Here is a 19,821-nt window from a genome sequence, read left to right on the forward strand (position 1 = left end):
CTGGGTTTGAGGAGTGGGCGGGGGGCTTTTGAAGAAGCGATGAGGAGATCTGGTCGATGGTGATTTTGTTCCAGTTTCTTTGCAGAGTGGGTTGGGTGTGGTTGTTGGATGTGGGCTTGTTGTAGGTGAAGTGAACGCAGCTGTGGTCAGTCCAAAGGAGAGCTGTGGTGTGGCTGAAGGAAACATGTTTGCTGGAGGTGAAGATAGGGTCGAGTGTGTGACCTGCGATGTGGGTGGAGGTAGTAACAAGTTGTTTAAGTCCGAGGTTTGCGAGGTTGTCCAAAAGGGTGGAGGTGTTGCGGTCGTTGTTCTTTTCAAGGTGAAAGTTGAGGTCTCCCAAAAGGATGTAGTCCTCGGAGGGGAGCGCGTGTGGAGTGATGAAGTCCGTGATGTCTTCACTGAATTGTGCGCGGGGTCCTGGTGGCCTGTAAAGGAGGGTGCCTCTGAGTGTGGTCTTGGGGTTGATGTGGATGTTATTGATAGTTTGTGTAACAAACTCCTTTAAGTCTTTAATACCCGAGGGCAAATTTACCAGTTCACATGTTCATTCATTACAGGTGTTTTTCCCCCTCAGGGCACTTACGATGTCTACTTCCTTCTGCATTTAATTTTTTACACCTGGCAATTTCCCCAGTGGTTTCTTGCATGGGTCTTAGTTAGTCTGGGGGTAGAAGTGGGAACCAGGTGAATTACAACTGTGCCTTCTGCAGTGTTGTTGGGTATCTTCGAATTAGACGATTTACAGGGTTTTTTCAGGGGAGGTAATTGATCGCTTTCTAATACCCCATCAGAAATGTCATCAGAAATTTCCTGAAGACACCCATTTTTTCGCTGCTCAAGGGGAATATTGCCAGGGAGATCTTTCTCCACCACCTCTACATCCCTTGGCTTAGTGCAGGCCATTGTTTTTTGTGATAATAATAATGGATCTAACGTATCAATATTTAATGTTTCCTACACTGAGATAATGTGTCTTTCAATATCCCCGACTGCCCCTGTTAAATAGTTCAACAAAGTCATGTTGATCTTCCTATGCTTACTTGGTACATTCGATGTATGACTCGCTGCCTGCTTCCTTTTCCCAATAGTGTTGATCGATTAATTACCTACTACACTTATAGGGCTACAACTCAGTATCCTTGAGGAAAGGGTCAACCAATACAGACTATACACTAGCTCAGCCCCACAAAATGTAAAGTGCAATGTACTTTTCCCTATAAAAATATCAAAGTCCAAAAGAGAAAAGTGCAAATACTATCCCTACATTACAGTTATTATCAGATCCTTTTTAAATAATCATGGTTTCACAGAACTGCACCAATGCAGGAGCCCCTGAGCACTTTTAACCACGCCTCCTGGCGCTCCGGTGATGTTGGCGGTGCGGGATGGTGCGATTTGCCACAATGGACCCTGGGGAGTGTAGTCCTCTCACTCGCTACACTCCAGGTCCCGGTCGCTTTTTCCCTATGGCAGTGACAAGGCAAAGGCTGGCTTGCTTTCCGGCTTCAAAACGGCTGAATTCAATTTCCAAGGGCGTCCCGCACTGCCAGAGCCCCAGGGAACTTTTAAACGTGCCTCCTGGCACTCCGGTGATGTCGGCGGGTGCGCAACGGCGCAATTTGCTGCAATGGACCCTGGGGAGTGTAGTCCTTTCACTCGCTACACTCCCGGTTTCCCTATGGCAGTGAAGAGGCAAAGGCTGGCTGGCTTCCCGGCTTCAAAAGGGCTGAATTCATTTTCAAAGGGCGCCCCGAGCTGCGGGAGGCCCTGGGCACTTCTAGCTGCGCCTCATGGCGCTCCGATGATGTTGGCGGGTGCACGACGGCGCGATTTGCCGCAATGCACCCAGGGGAGTGTAGTCCTCTCACTCTCACTCACTACATTCCTGGTCCCGGTTTCCCTATGGCAGTGATGAGGCAAAGACTGGCTTCGCCTCCCCGGCTTCCCAGCTTCAAAAGGGCTGAATTCAATTTCGAAGGGCCAGTTTAGAAACATGGAACTGAATTCAATACAAAAAACAAGACTAAAACAAAAAAAAATCCAATAAGCTGAATTTTTTAACTTACCAATAAGTAGAATTTTTTTAGGTAAACATAGCACCTAGAAGTAAAAAGCTCTTTTGGGAAATCTGGTCATGCCAGACCGGGTTTTAAGTCAGACATTTAGGCAGACTGTGATAGAGCCAGATGCGGGGACCCAGTGAGGCGCGCTGAACCAATGTAGCCAAATCCTGGGTGAGTCAATGTCAGGGATGTATGGTACAGTCGAGGCAATGTATTGGTGCCAATGCAAGCAGCAGAGATTATGCTCTGGTTTTGGTCAGCTCAGTAGTTGTAATTCATCAGCTCCGATAAATGGTGGGCTGTGATACGGAGATTCGGTGTTGTCGTCAAGACTGCCGTCGATGGAGATTCAGAGGCCTTGCGCTGGGAAGAGCATCGCACAGTGGTGGTTTTGAGGGCTTTGCATTGGATCCGGTCCATGGAGCTGTGGCAATGCACCAGCGGACACATAGGCGCTGCTGCGTGGATCAGAACTGATGCATTGCCTCTGTTGCATGGATCAGAACTGGCACACTGCCACTGCTGTGTGGAGCGGCATCAACACATTGCTGCTTCTGGGCATGAGAGAACACCCCCTAGAAATGACCACGCAAGTAATGTAGATGCTTGGGCAGCAGCTATGCCAGACAGAGTGGGCAGAACTGGTTCATCTGCAACACCCCAGTAGCAGGTGTTGCAGGTAACATGACCCCAACCATAGCAGAGGGCGTCTTAGTCACTCAGACTCCCACAAATAACAGGCTTAGTGAGAGTTTCATAGAAGTGGCATGAAAAAGAGGGGTCAATGTGACAGGGAAGTAGATTTCAGGAGTCACAACATGGTAACACACATTAAGGACCTGTTTTAGAAACGTATGTACCCACCACAATATTCGATTATGCAGATGGAAAGTACAGTTATTCAGATCAACGTTATCTACAATGTTTTCTGGGGTACTTAAGAGTGCCTCTGATGGAGGGAGATGTAGACAGGAAAGCAGTGCTGGTCTGGACAGTGAGGGTAGTGTTGGTTCGAGGAGTGGGCAGGCAGGCTGGACAAATTAGAAAAATAGACACAACTAATCACAGTGTTTCTTGGCTAAACATATTTTAAACGATTATGCCAACTGAGATCAGATAGGTCTACCTCCGTTTAAGAGAAAGTCAATGCAGCCCTCAAGATGAAAACTGTTGGAGTAGGGAGGAAAGATAATAGTCTAGAACATTAGAGGGAATGAACAAGCTTGTGGAAGGCGTAATATAGACAGCAAGATACACCGTTGTATAATGTACTCAGTGTTATACCTCACACATAATACATACAAAAGTGTTGGAAGGAAAGATTGCAAATAGTCCAACCACTGGCAATCCATCAGGATACCATTCCAACCCACAACGTTTTGGCCATAGTGTCATTCCAGGCAAAGACATGTCTTATGCAAATTAGGGCCTCTGATCCTCATGGCAACAGTCCAACCCAAATTGCCAGACGAGTCCCCTTTCAAAGGGATGAGAAGCAACCCCAGACTGGTTTCGAACTGACTATGTGTGGTCAGTGAGTTACAAAGTGCATCCTGAGTCATAGCAAGCAAGGGACCCGTATCTGGCATATGCTTGTCCTCTTGGGCTGCTACATAATTGTGAATAATAGAATATAAACACAATTGCATGTACGTCAACGTTATTGTTGTCTTCACATATATAAATCCACATACCGTTTAAAGTACCAATATTTTAATGAATTATGGATGATGTCAATACTTATTGATGTGAAGTGTACATTAGCCTCAATTATGCTTGCTAAGTTTCAAGACTTCAGTAGGCCCAGAAGCTATTTTAGTCAATGCTCTACATTTGACAATTTCAGTAAAACGTAACCTCGTTTTCCGTGTTGGCAATTAGAAGTGAGACTTTAGCAGAATAATGAACTCAGCATCGTATTCATGAGTGGTATCTTTTCCTCAAGGATGTCTTGTGCTTCCGCCAGGATAAGATCCTACCACCTGCTCATTAGTCATCTGTCATGTGCTTAGGTTCCATAGGCTTGTATTAAGAGGAAAAAAAAAAAATATATATATATATATATATATAAATATACACACTGTACTACATTTCATGCATTTTATAATTAGCCTTCAATGGAACCTTTTCTAGCTAGAGCACTGGTCAGTTGAAAAGGCAATTGATTTTTTATTATTTTCTGTGCTCCTCGCCTGTTTTGCATATAGTTCATGTTAGACTGAAGGGCTTCTCAACGTTTTGTGTTATCTTTTTGAAAACAACAACACACAACGGTGATGGGAAATTTGCTTACACATATGTACCCAGTTGCAATTGCCTGGCAGCATTCCAAACCATTTTTTCATCCACTGTGTCACTCTAGACAAAGGCCTACCTTATGCAAATTAGTGCTGACTAGCTCAAACATAAACTTTGTAGGTTTCCCCTGTAGGTAGCTTTAGCTAACTGTTGCCACAAATTGTTTCCAATGAGTAACATATACTTAGTGTGGTCTTTGCATCAGCCGCCTACTCAAGATTCAACAGGTATGCTGTTGATGACTTGTATTCTTGAGCTCCTGACTTGAGGGACTCTTTAATGCAATAATAGTGTATTTTAATACAATAGCTAGACCATCAGTGTTCAGAGTCAATAGATAATGTGCTTCAGCTTAAGTGAAGCCAATTACTTATGAACCATGAACATGAATTAGAGTAACAGAGAAACTGTGAACACATGATCAACAATACTCAGTGTTAAAAGTTGTAGAATGAGACCTTAGATGATACATTTTACACTAAACAGCTAAACAATGGGGCATATTACCAAGCAATAGCGATAATTACTGTTAAAGGCGAACTGTGGGGTGAACGTCTATCACAGTAGCATGGATAGGGCAGTGCCTATTACAATCTTCCTTTGCAAGAGCCCTTCAGCAAATGAAGGCTGTACTTGACGCACTTTATTTTCCTTTTTTCCTGCATTGGCTATCACAAAGTTCTCAACAGGGCACCTACAGGTGCCAAATCATCAGGGGTCACAAGGTCTTTTCAGAGGTTTGCAGAGCACAAATGTTCAGAAAGGTATAAACATGTCAACCTTTTCAGAGCTTGTTTTTGTGTAAACCATGCCTCAATCTTTAGAAGTTTATCATTAGTGGGTCTGAGTATAAGTTGCACTGTAGGGGGGTAATAATACATGCGATATTCCTGTTTCCTGCAGTAATTTCACACCAGTAAATAGCATTTATAATTTTGTTTTGTTTCGTAAAACTTTATTGGGCTATCAAAAACAGCCATAAAAGTACAACCAGAATAGCATATTTAAAACAGTTAAAAACTTTTTGATACAATGTATATACAGTGATGATTATAAAAATATTTTGTTGCCCTATTGCATAATACTTTTCCTCACATTAAAATAAATAGGGCAACGTTAGAGCATAAAAAGGGTTCACTTTGTGTCACCAAATATTTCATTGCCACTTTATGTGACCTAATGTTCTGTGCAACAAACAATGGTTTACGATAAAAATCCCTAGAATTCTGATACAATTAACAGACATTAGAAAGTGCAACGTGCTTTGTTTACTTCGGTTGTCACAAGGGCAAAGAACCATGTCAGGTGGGCGGGACTTCATATTTGGGAAAGCAACTAGGTGGTGTTCAATGCTACATCTCATTAAGCACAAATCAATGCTGCCCATTAGAGACATATGATAAATAGTTATTTACTCTCTCCTCCAAGTTCAAAGATTTATAAAAGGCGACCACCGTTTTTTTCCCATCGTCCCTCGATCGATGATCCAGTCCATGCTGGAGAAAGGTTTCTTTAATCCATGTCTTGGTTAGTGATGATACCTTTATAAGATCCGACCAGATAGATCAATTAAACCGCCTGACGAGAGAGGAGTTGATATACAGTAGCCAAGGAATACTTAGTACATCATTCAGGGTTAAACAGTCTAAACTAAGAGTCAGTTTCTTCATTGGCTCATAATGAAGCCCACAATAGCAACGGTCTAACCAATAAAAGATCCTCAAGAAACTGTAGTCCTACCTCGTGCAAATATAGTTTAAATCCTATGGGATAGGGATTCATTGTATGGGAATTCCTTTTCTGGCCGTGAAACTACACAGAATTCACACCTTCATTAATTTGTTCCACATATATTTACCACCTGCTCTGAGCAGTTTATTCATCTAGGCATAGGTCTGTGGGTGGAGTGGAGGTGAGAGAAGGGGCTGGGAGAAGTAGGTGTGGAAGGAGAAAATATTTTCTGGCAAGGAGGTGCTTTGCATGCTCACCGTAAAAAGTGAAACAGGAATGAGACTGCTGCTGCCTCATGTGATTTTTCAAGCTGGTTAAACCGGCTTAAAAATCAAGTGATGTTCTGCCATGCATGGAAAAACCAGGTGTGGAAATACCTAACTACTTGGGATTAGGCGGAGCAGAATTCCAGGAGGTTATTCCGTCCTCTTGGCTCAGAATGATACCCAATATAGGGCCTGGGGGATTTGCAAATCTGCCTTTATTAATCCATGGAAAACTGATTTAGGAACACTAAGAGCAATATAAACCTTAAGACACTGATGTCTATTCCCACCAGTTTTGTTTTCTCTGTTACTTATTTTCCTGACTGAATATTGGAAGTTTAGTCACCATATGTTTACAAAGTGTGGGAAAACGTAATATTTTTTAAGCACTGAACATTGCTTTAAAAATCAATCATGAACAGGCACATGAAATATTCACATATACAGATCAAATACAGTCTTTGGAACTGCGCAGTCAGAGAAACTTACAAAAAAGTAAGGCAAAAAAGGAAAATGTTCATGACTTATTAAACTGCTCCTGTGTGAAGGTGCTTTTAAGCTCCATATTGGGTATTGTACAGGTGTACTATCTTGCAGTGCTGTTTGCGATAGTATTTGGTAGACATTAAGAACATACAAACATTGATTTTAAAATGTAGTTAAAATATAGACATTCATATTAACTGCTGCAAATAGAAATTGCCACAACAAAAGAAATGGGGATTTACCTAATGGCAATAGTCCCAAAATTCTAACACAACTTTGGGTCTGGGATCCCCAGAGTTTCATGACATGGTTTCAGTGGTATCTTATGCTTAGATAACCAAGAACTAAGGGGCCTGTTTATGAGGCCATTTGTGTCACTCTTTCAACACAGAACGTGGTGCAAGAGCGACGCAAACCTCAAGACACACGTTTGTAGCCATGCAAAACTACTTTGCGTGGCTCTTAGTGGCTCCACAAAAAGTGGCTGCAAGTAACTGGAAAGGACCTTGCACTCCGACAAGACCCTCTCCAACAGAGAAAACCTTAAAAAAGACAAAACAAATACCACTCCCAAGAAAGAGGCCCTCAACAACCGCCTAAATGCCAGTTTCAATCACAGCAAATAACTTTTTAGATTTGTCAGAGAGTATACCGGCCTTCAGCAACTGAGAATGACATAAAACCCTCCTCGGATCTCTGTAACACCCTCTCACAATTCTTCCATGACAAAATAGCAGCAATGTACAAACACTTCAACTACCAACCCCACTTGATACACTCGGCGCACTATACACAAGCAACAGCAACACCCCATGTCTCCACTGGGAACCCCTCACTATGCCGACCACCGCCACCACCATGAGCTCTATCCATTCCAGAGCCCAAAAGTACTTTTGCCTTCACTACATGTTCAACAAGGGAACCAGCACCATCTGCAGGGAAGTCATCCTCATTATCAACGTCTCCATCTTGGATGCTTGCTTCCCCACCTCATGGAAGCATGCAGAATTCAAACCTCTGTCAAAAAACCCTTTTGCAGACCGAACAGACCTCAAACATTACCAACCCATCTCTCTTCTACCCTTCCCACAAAAGTCATGGAAAAAGCAGTCAACATCCAGCTGACCAACCATTGTGAAACCAACAAGTTCCTGAATCCCTCGCAATCTGGTTTCTGCGCCAACCATAGCACTGAAACCACAATCATTACCGCCATGGACGACATCACAGCCCTCCTGTACAAGGGCAACACCGCTGCTCTTATCCTCCTCAACCTCTCCACAGCCTTTAACACTGTATTTGATCACACACTCCTCATTGGCGTCCACTAGATGGGCATTCAAGGAGAGACCTTCAAATGGATTGTCTCCTTTCTCACAGGCAGAGCCCAAAGCATCCACCTTTCAGCCTTCGCCCCAGATCCAAAAGACATCATCAGTGGAGTCTCCAAAAGCTCCTCCCTAAGCCCCACTCTCTTCAACACCTAAATAGCAACCCTAACCACCCTGGTCAATTTCTACAATAAGAACATTATATTCTATGCGGTTGACGCCTATCCTATCATTCTCTTCTGACTCCACCAACACAAAAACCACCTTCCACAGGTGCATGACTCACATCACCAGCTGGATGCCGAGTAAATGCTCAAGCTTAATACTGAAAATACTGAGTGTTAGACATGGCATCATTTGCATGAGTCTCCTCTGATTTTTTTTAATATGTTTTTGCTGGTTATATGCTTTGGGAACTATGCCACTGCTATTCAGTGCCACAGTGCAAGTGCTCCTTATGTTAGATTGATGTACTAATTAGTGATTCCATGATTGGGTTATTTAATTTACTTGTCAGATCCTAGTACAGTGCACCATGTGTGCCCAGGGCATGTAAATCAAATGCTGGTGGTGGGCTTGCAGCACTGGTTGCGCCACCCTCAGAAGCAGCTAGTAAAGTGTGTCTCAGGCTTGCCATTGCAAGGCCTGTGTGCAGTTTGTGACTGCCATGTCGACTTGGCAAGTGCACCCACTTGCCAGTCCCTAAACCTTCCCTTTGCTTCATATCAGACACCCCTATAGTACCCCTATAGTAGGCCCAAGGGCAGGGTGCATTTTAAGTATAAGTATAAGTATTTTGAGCCCGACCCTTTTTAATATCATTATGACCCCATTGGCGGCGCTGGTGGAGTCGTTGGGCGCCCAGATCGTATCCTACGCGGATGACACCCAGCTCCTCTTCTCTTGTAAGAGAGGAGGTGACTTTGATGGGGAGAGTATTCGGGATTGCCTTGGGGCTATTTTTCACTGGTTCCATCTGAACAGCCTCAAGTGCAATTCCGACAAGTCCAAGGTACTTTTCTTTGGGTGTGACACAGAGCCAGATTGGCAGGCCTGGTGGCCATTGAATATGTTCCCCCCGTCTTGTTCCTCTCAGGTTGCCAAGAATCTGGGGGTCAAGATGGATAATAGGCTAACCTTGAAATCCCAGATCTTGGGGGTGTCGGGCACTTGCTTCGGCATCCTTAGGATGCTGCGGAGGTTTCTGCCCCTGCTTTCCGAGGAACACAGGAGATTGACAGTCCACGCTCTGATTGGGTCCAGGTTGGATTATTCCAACATTCTTTACCTGGGCCTACCAGAGTACTTGCTGCAGCGGCTTCAAGTGGTGCAGAATGCCGCTGCAAGGGCAATTTATGGACTGAATAGGCGTTCCAGTGCCTCGGGCCTGTTAAAAACTTTGCACTGGCTTCCCATCCGCAAGCGGATTGCCTTTAAGGCTCTAACTCTGGCCTATAAAGCTCTTCACAAGGGGGGAGCTAAGTACCTCCAAAAGAGACTGGTCTTTTATCAACCGACCAGGTCTCTGAGGTCGGAATCCCTGTACTTGGCAGTTGTGCCACGTGTAAAGAAAGCGCACCTCGGTGGCCACTCTTTTGGATTGCTGGCGTCACAGCTGTGGAATTCTTTGCCGCTTGCTCTGCGGGGAGCCACTAGCCTGCTGGCCTTTAGAAAAGGCCTTAAAACTTGGCTGTTTACTCAGTAGTCTGTTTATTGTGAGTTTTAGTCTGGCACTCTGTTTTTTTTTCTTTTATCTGGTGTTATGTTATTATGTCGCAGTTTTCCCTTCTCCAATAAAGCGCCGGGACACTCTTTTTGAGTAGCCGAGCGCTATATAAATAAATAAATAAATAACAAAACATAACATAGAACATGCCCTGGTGTGTGTAGCATGTTCTAATAGTGAATTACAGCCATTTTCGTTTTCACTATTGCAAAGCTACCTGTATTCTCCATGGGCCAGGATGGGCCGTAAGATTAATACATTCTGATAATCCTAACTGACTCAGGGAACATGGTAGAAATTCGTATTTAGTATGCCTGAACTCAGAATGATAAAATACATCTTTTTGTAAAGTTGGTTTCAGCATTTTGTGTTTGAAAATACCACAGTTAGAAAGTAGGTATATTCTTGTCTAACTATCCAAAGCCTGCCTCTGCTAGGTTGTGTATTCCTTGTCTGGAGTTTGAGTGACAGGGCTGGGGGATTCCAGGAGACAGAATAAGTCAGCCCAGTGGTGAATAGGGAGATCTGCATCTAGATTGGAGGGAGGAGTCGCACCTGGGACCTGAATAGGGCTGGGCCTTCCCTCCACATTGCTAGCTCCACCGCCTGGGGTGCGGCTGATGTCTCTGCCCTCGCTGTGCAAGAAGAGAAGGATTCATGCCAACAAAGTGCTCCAGGGCTGTGCTTTTCCTCCACAATGCTGGCTCCACCTCCTGTGGGGCGTCTGATGTTTCTGCCCTGCACTGTGAAAGGAAAGAAGGAGACATGTAAACAGAGTGCTCAGGAACTGGTTTGGACTACGCAGAGGCCTCTCTGCCTTCAGAGAACAAAGGATTTTGGGGTATAAATATTGGGACTCAAACCCAAGAACTATAGATCACTTATCGGAACAAGAAACCTTTTTCCAAGGAGAAGAACCAAGGAAGCTGCAGGAGTTTGGACTGCCCCTCTGCCAGTGTGCCGTTTGCTGGGTTGGTCTGCAGTGGTTGCTTCATTTCCAAGGGAAAGGAGAAATAACTTTTAAAGGACTTTCATCATCTACAGAATATTCTCCAAGGGCTTGAACTTGTGCTTGCCTCCTACTGAAGTCTCAGGGACAAAAGACTTCACTACCCGCTCCCCCTGTGAATTTCCTTGCTGGGGATTCTATCTACATACATTTGTGTGTCGCTGGGAGCTGGAAGCACGACGCATCGAGAGGAAGCGTGTCGCCGCCGCAGCTAAGATCGTCGCATTGCCAGAGAAGCGTGCCTCCGCCGCATCTCCCTGGAAGTGTGTCTTCGTCAAAGCTGCCTGCTGTCGCATCACTGGAGAGGCGTGACGCCATCGAGGGAGTCGCCATTGCATCTCCAGAGAAGTGCGTCGCAGGGCCTGTCACGGCTCCAAAGTACAGAGTCGTCGCAAGGCTGCCAGGGCGTCTACGCATCATCACCGCATTGTCGCTTCAAGGATGCCATCTTCTCGCACCGCAACCGGATTATCCCATTGCATCAAGGCGCCATCTTGTGCATCGCAACGGGTCAGCAGGCCGAAAATCTACGCATTAACCCCTCACCGGTAAAGATCACAATGCATCCCCTACTCTGCGAAAGCATGGAGGCACGAATCATCATTTCCCCCGGATCACAGAACCGACACATCTCCCCTTTTGCGAGCCTTTTGTTCACTTTGCGTTACGCATCCAGGTACTTTGTTGAGAACTTTGTCGCATTTATCATCAACTTGAACTACGTAACTTTTACCAACTTTAAGTCAATCTTAAGTATAGTATTATGGATTTTTGTTGTTTGTGGTCTTGTGTTAAGTCAATATAAAGAATACTTATTTTGATAAAACCTGTGTTGTGTCCATCTGTAGTGTTTTCACTGTATTACTGTGTATGCTGACAAATGCTTAACACACTGCCTGAGATAAGCCTGTCTGCTTGTGCCAAGCTACCAAGGGGATGAGCAGGGGTTATCTAGGAGTGTAATCCTCTTATCCTTACTTAGAAGTAAGGTTCCCTATTTGGACAAAGGTAAATACCATTGCCAACTAGAGACGCCCAGATCTAACACTAAAGTACTAATATTTGGGAACTCCGCATCCCCCTGGGTCCACACCTAGTGGCCCACCGAACTAGGCCCCCTTCCCAGGACATGGAAAACTAAAAACATGTAGGCATCATCCTCAACCGTAATCTATCCATGAAAAGAAAGGTGAATGCTGTCGCCTCAGTATGCTTCCACATACAACGCATGCTGAATAAAATATTCAAATGGTTCCCCACAGACACCTGAAGCACCATCACCCAGGCTCTCATCACCAGAAACCTGGACTATGGCAACACCCTATATGTAGGGATCAATAACCAACTCCTAAACCCTCTCCAAACAATACAGAATGCAGCCACCAGGATCGTCCTCGACCTCCCGAGACAAACCCACATGACCCCCCATCTCAGAACACTCCACTAGCTCCCATCAGCAAATACTGCCACTTTAGACTCCTCACCCACATATACAAAGCCCTACACAACAAGGGCCAGACTACCTCAACCAGGGAGTTTTAGGTCTGCAAAAGGGGTATAAAACCCAATTGGAACTGTCTGTGAAAACCCACAATTACAACATGGTGATGTTTATAACATTTCTAATGGTCACTCTTTTATTTCACCTTTAGGATCACCCATGTTTAAACCCCAACACTAACCTCACAGTGGTGGAAGATCTACTGCGCTGCCAGATTTCCAACTTTCACACATGCAAGTGAGGCACGGAAACTCCTTTGTGAATTGGGCCTTTAGAGATAGAGCATACATTATTTTTCACCCACTATTTTTAGAATGAAAACATTCTAGCTGTCTTCAGACTGCTTTTGCCATGAAGTTTCTGTCTCCTTAAAGATCTTCTCCAGGGCCTGCTTGATGGAACGCCAAAAGCAGTGCTTGTTCCACATCCCTACACATATGAATACATAAGGGTTGGTGCTGCAGTATATAGATGTACAGAAGAATATCACATTTGCAAATTCCACTAAAAACATTTCTGATGGCAGAACCCCAAAGTATAACAAAAGACCCAGCACCCTTGTAGGCACCACTGATAGGAGGAAGATGACGACAGTGACCATAATGACAATGTAAAGCCTAAGTGGGCGGCATTCATTGGAGGTCTTCCGTATCTCGATGATCAGGGTCAGGCTCGACAAGACCATGAGCAGGACCACCAAGAGGTACAACGCGGAGGTGAACAGGTAGACACCGGTGCATGACTCAGACCCTGGTTTAGGGTATTCCACATCAAGCTTGCAAAGAAAGCTTTCCAGAACCACCACCAAACAGGATAGGGCCCAGAGTAGGAGACATACAATGACAGACTGCTTCGTGAGTTGTCGATGGTGGTACCACACTGGGAACAAGACACACAGGCACCGCTCCACGCTGATGGCCGTCAAGACAAAACTGCTGGTGTTGAAACCAAGGCTGTAGAGCACATCAGCAGTTTTCAATGCATTGGTACTGTCTGTTACCGATAACTTCACATAACTATTGGCACAAATGAATATCACAAGTATGATGGTGCAACCAAAAAGGAAGATGGCGTCTGCTATTGCAAGGTTGATTATATAGATATTGCAGTTGTTCTTTTTCATCTTGAAGAAGAGGAACCACAAGATGATGCCATTTCCAACCAGTCCAATGATGCAGATGACCAAAGTCACGATTTCCAGTGTTCGTGCAAATTGCTTCTGGTCTGCATCGTGATTGGCAAGTTCTGTACTGTTTCCTTCTGGTTTAAATGTAGTTGCATTAGAACTATTGCTAAAGTATGCCATGTTCGTTGTTTCGATTCCTATAAACAAAAAAAAACAAAAAAATTGGGCTCAAACATGGTGGACAAATATACCAAATTCCTAAGACAACTTCTAACACCTCACAAGTAAACCAGGCCGAGGTGTTAACCCTCCTTTTATTCAAAAACAAACATAAACAATACTTTATGTGCAACATCATGCGCCAGGATGTCCCAATCAGTAATTGTGCGGGTTATGAAACTGTTGAACAATTAATTAATTAGGTAAAAAAGCATGAGAAAAAAAGTTGTGTAAATAAACTTTAGTTTTTCCATGTGATCTACTTAGTCAAACATGATGCAAATGATAAATCTCAATATAACAGCAGCCAAGTTAGTTTTACCTTTACAGCCATGGCTATTGCAACACCTCTGTAAACACTGTCCACTTCAGTGCATCTATCCACACCTCTTCTTTCTATCTCCCCAACCACAACATCTCATCTGAGACAAAACCAGTTAGTCCCAACATATGAATCTGCACTTTCACTGACAATCCCAAACACTTTAACATACCAATATGCAGCTACCCTGACCACACAAACCACCCAACATACGAATATGCTCCTGTCCTGACTCCACAAACCACCCAAAGCTACCAATATACACCTGGCTTGAGTCCACAAACCACCCCAACCTACCAATATGCACCTGGCTTGAGTCCACAAACCACCCCAACCTACCAATATGCACCTGGCTTGAGTCCACAAACCACCCCAACCTACCAATATGCACCTGGCTTGAGTCCACAAACCACCCCAACCTACCAATATGCACCTGGCTTGAGTCCAGAAACCACCCCAACCTACCAATATGCACATGGCTTGAGCCCATAAACCACCCCAACTTACCAATATGCCCCTTCCCTCACTATTCAGATCATAACACCCTATCAAAATGCACAATATGCACCTACCCTGACTATTACAAACAACCCCAATATATCGATCTACACCTTCCATGACAGTCCAACCACAAAGACTCATTGATCGGCAACTAACTTGACAATGCAAAGCATCCCAACATATTCATCTTCAACTTCCCACTCAAACACCTTAAACTTCTATCGGCATCTTTGCCTACTATTTAAAAAAAAAGAGAGAATCTACCTGCATCGTACTTTTCAATCCCAAACACTGCAGTACCGCTATTAACACCTTCTCTTCCAAACTCAAACACTGACCCATCCGTCTACACTATTCCTTATGTCAAGTAACCAATATTGTGACTCTACATTTACTTGCACCACAAACCCTGAACACATCTACCTGGCCTTTTCTTGAATTCCCAGGTGAAACAAAAAGATAACTTAATCTCATGTTAAAACACCAACCACCAACAACATCTTTCTTCACCTTCTTTGATACTACCAAACAATGCTATGCTTCAACCTGCACTCCCGCTCATCCTAACATATCTGTCTGCATTTTCCCTGACATACAAAAGTACACCAACTTATTATTCCTTTGCAGTTGGATGGCTCACAACTGCCTGAAATTAAACTCCGATACATCGGAAGTTGTAATCTTTGGCACCTTATCCCCGGAGTAGTCCCCCCTCTGGTGGCCATCATCCATGGGCCAGCCCCCGGACCCGATCAATAAGGTGAGGAACTTGGGAGTCATGTTCGACAATCGCCTGAACTTTCTACCACACGCAAACCAGATGTCCTCCTCAGCCTTCCACAAATTAAGGCTCAAAAAGAAAATTCTGCCTTTCCTACCCGAGAGTGCCGGCAAAACCTTGGTGAGCTCCCTGGTCTTATCTACCCTAGACTATTGTAATGCCTTGTTTCTAGGTGCCCAGGAGAGAGTGCTACTGAAAATGCAGGCTATTCAGAATGCAGCTGCCAGGCTCCTAGGGCGCATCCCCAAATATCAACCTGTGTCACCCACCATAAGACAGCTTCATTGGCTACCGGTGAGAAAGAGAATCAAGTTCAAGTCTCTTTGCCTGGTATACAAGGCTCTACATAATGTTGGACCTGCATTCTTCACCCAAAACCTCATTCCCTACTGTCCCTCAAGAACGTTACGCTCATCCAGCTCACATGAACTGATGGTACCCCGAACCAAATCCGTCACATGGGGTGACAGAAGATTCCTTGTGGCCGCACCGAAATTGTGGAACACACTGCCACACTCAATCAAAACCAGCACCTCTCTTTGGTCTTTCCACAAGCAACTTAAGACCTGGCTTTTTAATCAATGAACTTCAGCCCCCCTTGTTGGTTAAACACTGCAGTAACTTCAGCGCCGAGATGCCCAAGGGCCTTCGTTCGCGCTTTACAAGTGTTTTTATAAATAAATAAATACATCTCCAGACACTGAAAATATCGACCTAACCTTCCCCTGAAACTGCAAACAATCCCAACATGTCAATCTCCTTCTCCCCTTTCACATTTAGCCACATAAAAACATCTATTTGCACCATCACTCACAGTCCCAGACAACCCATCATTTATGTTCCCTTACAATCCCCACTACCTTTACACTATGAACACCTTACCTTATTTCATAACCACCACAATACTCCAATGTGCATCTTTATGAAATGAATGAAATGAATTCGTACTTGTATAGCGCACTTATACCCTGATGCGTCTTGGCACTGTACGCATACCGCTGTGGAACCCTTCCTGGCCTTTCCCTGTGAAATGCCCACTCCTGGGCACCCCCAAGGTGAAGCCAGGCATCCCAGCGTTGTTGGGGCCGTTAACACAATAATTATATATAATCCCGACCAACCCAATTTATCAATCTGCTCCTTCTCTCTCATTTACATGACACTGCTATATATTATGCCCCACAATAAAACACTCCTAACACTCAGGGGCATATTTATGAGCCCCTCACCCCGCCGTAGCATCACTTTTTGTGACTATCCAGCATCGCAAACTGCAAAATCTTATTTATGAGGTCACCTAAAGCCACTATGCATGGTTTTGACTGTTCTCATAGATATGGAGTAAGAGAAGGCAGTGCAAATTGCTGTTTCCTTACTCTGCGCTAGGGAGGCGTCCCATAGGTATTGTGGTCGTGTTTTGATGCAACACCCATTGATTTTTTACGATTCCCCAGATTTACAAATCTAGGTAATCCTGGGGTTGCGCCAAAACCTCACATCTTCCTAGGGGAAGCGCAACGAGGAGAAATAACTGCATTTCTCCTTGTTTTTGCCTCTCTCCGTGTGTTCTGTGCTCTGCAAGACACGTTTGAAGAGGATAAAGCCTCCCAGGATTGTTAACCCTTCCTGGACAAAAACAATCCTGCCGACTACACAGGCACCCTTGCACCATTGTGCAAAGGGGCCTGAATTGGCACTAGGCTGCTGAAATGGCGTCAGTGCAGGGGGAAAGGACATGAATGCACCATATTAGATAAATGCAATGCAACCATGCACCATATTGGATAAATGCAATGCAACCATGCACAATATTGGATAAATGCAATGCATTTCTGCCTTTTCACTTTGACATAGGGACTCGCTACAAGATGAGTTGCTGTGATGCCCTCTGCCAAATCCCCATAAAGGAAGGCCTCCAGTGTCTCCTCGATTAAAAGTTCCTGGAGCGATATTCCTGAGTTCTGGGGGCAGAGTTTTCCACCATGGCCGATTCTGCTCGCCCAGGGCTCCCACGCCTGGGATTACTGGATAGGAGAGAGCGGTCCTAGTTTAACCGGGGGCAGAAACGTCCTCTTGACCTCTGATCCAAGGGGAAGGGAGGCTTCCCACTCCACCTCCCCTCCCCCAACAGCACAGAAGGAACATTCAATGCTCTTCCGAGCCACAGCAGAGACGGCCCTGCGCCCACAGACTCCCACAATCACAGATCACCCGCAGAAAAAAGATCCCAGGCCCACGTAGTTATTCCCCATTCCATTGGGCAACAACTTGGAATGCCTGAGGTATGGTAAGGAGATAAAAATATTGGTCATTCCGGTCTCGCTATTTTTCCCTCTAAATTCTGAAAAACTAATAATTACGGACCATAGTGTTCTAAAAGGACTTAACCCTCTTTTAAGAGCTAGATGTAGGGACAGCGTGAATGATAGTTACAGCTGGAAGAGGGAGTTTAAGAAGACAGTGAGGGGGAAAGGGGAGAATGAGCTTATCAATAGTGAGAAGGTCAAAGAGAGGGCTTTAAAGTAAGGCTTATACTTTACTTGAGCGTGTCTGGCTCAGCTGCCCCTCTGACGCCACGTGTTCTCTCAGCAGCCGACTGAAGGTGGAGGCGGGAGCCTCACTTTGGGCCACTGAGGAACGTTTCCGAGGCTTTCATTGTCTTTGCGACGGTGTCTCTCCTGCAAATGACGGACCAAAACTGATATGTTTTTAAACAGGCAATGTTGTGCCAGAGAGCAAGTACACGCTGCCACCCTGAAAGCTGGCATCCACCCAGCACTGCATGCCAACGTGACTCAGATCTTGCATGGCACCGCGGGTGCAAGCTTCTGCCATGAGGGCACCTGTTGTGCAATACGTCAGCGGCATGGGGCGTGCCCGCAACCAATTACAAAGCTATTTTTGAATCCGGGTACTTCTACGTTTGGGTGCGTTTGGTGAATGTGCTTCAATTGGGTGGACACAAAAAGTGTTTTTTTCCGTTATGGCCTATTATCTTGTGATATACAATGTGAATCATACATGCTTGATCAAACACTTACATTTCTGAACTGTGCAGCAGGTCAAACTAAGGACTGATTCATGGAGACGATTGTGGTGAAGGAAGAAGGTGCCTGGCAATGACCAGATGCAATAAGGTTTGCCCCCTCCTTTAAGTTTTGGAAGGTCAAAGCTGCTGGGATTTACTATGAAGTGTGGATATTACAGTGTTCAGCACCAAATTCTGCATGGTGATCTGAAAGAGTCAGAATAGATGATAATTGCTGCACGGATAAATCTGAACACCTTGATGTCGGACTTTACTATGTGCCATAATTACACATCACTTTATCTCATGATATAGCTAGTATCACAGTACAGGTTATCCTAAACCAGTAGTGTAAAAAACAGATACGTAGAGGGCCTGATACCATGCACATTTTTAGGATATCCACTGACAATGGAAATGTTTCTAAGCTTAGGTACCGGAATGACCAATTTTAATGATATCTCATGTACATTCATACCACGTGGGAAGACTAGGTATACCACTGCTATATTTTAACTCTGGACACCAGTGATTTAGGCCTCCTAAACCGAGTTACATGACTGAGGCACAAGAAGCATCAAGCACTCACCGAGGTCCCTTGATGTGTCAAGTGACAAAGGCAATATTTGCATCCGTGGTTGAATTGCAATTGGGAATGTAATTACAAGTGGCGCGTTGCTGATTGCACCCTTTAATTATTAGATACGATGAAGTTTGCAATCCCCAATGGAATTTGGCAGGTCAAGCATGCCAGAATTTAAAGATATATGCAGATTTTGGAATAGTAAACACCAGCATCTGCCTGTTAGTCCTTAAAAAAGTCAGAATATGTGATAATCATTGCACCTGATAAATCCCAAACACCTCAGTGTTGAAATGTATCAGTAGAGTTCTTGGTTTTCACTAAAACAGATTATAACTGACAAAACACCACCAAAAAGAATATTTGCTTCAGGAAAAACCAAAAGAAACACTGGATTTTGCGGCACTTTTACTGCTTTGGTGCACCCTGGTGTCGAAGTAATACAAGTGAAGACCCCTCCCTCTAAGTCCTCTTCTGTGATAATTATTCCCTGTACTTCAAAATCAGGTCATCGTGAGCCACTTAACATGCCCTTGTGAGTATCTGTAAAGTCGGTCAACCCTCATGCTCTACTTCCACCCCCATTGTGAGTGGGGGGATCGCCTCATATTTCTTCAGATCATTGAGCCCGATTCAGAGAATGAACTTAAGACTCAATCCTGAACTTACTACTTTTGGTATTCACAGAAGTTAGGATTTTATCTTAAGTTTGTCTTAAGACAGACTTAAGACAGACTTAAGACAAAATAATGACTTCTGTGAATACCAAAAGTAGTAAGTTCATTCTGTGAATACCAAAATAGTAGTAAGTTTAGGATTGAGTCTTGAGTTCATTCTGTGAATCGGGCCC

At 44.4% G+C, this 19,821-nt stretch overlaps 1 protein-coding gene across 1 annotated transcript; it reads right to left on the reverse strand.

The window, feature by feature from the left end:
- Positions 1 to 5,346: 5,346 nt before the first annotated feature.
- On the reverse strand, positions 5,347 to 18,036 carry LOC147668840 (mas-related G protein-coupled receptor member H-like). Its single transcript, XM_086948410.1, has 2 exons — positions 17,901 to 18,036; positions 5,347 to 13,734 (listed from the first exon to the last, which is right to left on the reverse strand). Exon 2 carries the CDS (start codon positions 13,715 to 13,717, stop codon positions 12,737 to 12,739), a length of 981 nt encoding a protein of 326 aa, XP_086804536.1. The 5' UTR covers positions 13,718 to 13,734; positions 17,901 to 18,036; the 3' UTR covers positions 5,347 to 12,736.
- Between the last annotated feature and the right edge of the window lie 1,785 nt (positions 18,037 to 19,821).

The sequence above is a fragment of the Lissotriton vulgaris genome, unplaced genomic scaffold (genome assembly GCF_964263255.1).
Source record: "Lissotriton vulgaris unplaced genomic scaffold, aLisVul1.2 SCAFFOLD_2302, whole genome shotgun sequence".
Classification (NCBI taxonomy): Eukaryota; Metazoa; Chordata; class Amphibia; order Caudata; family Salamandridae; genus Lissotriton; species Lissotriton vulgaris.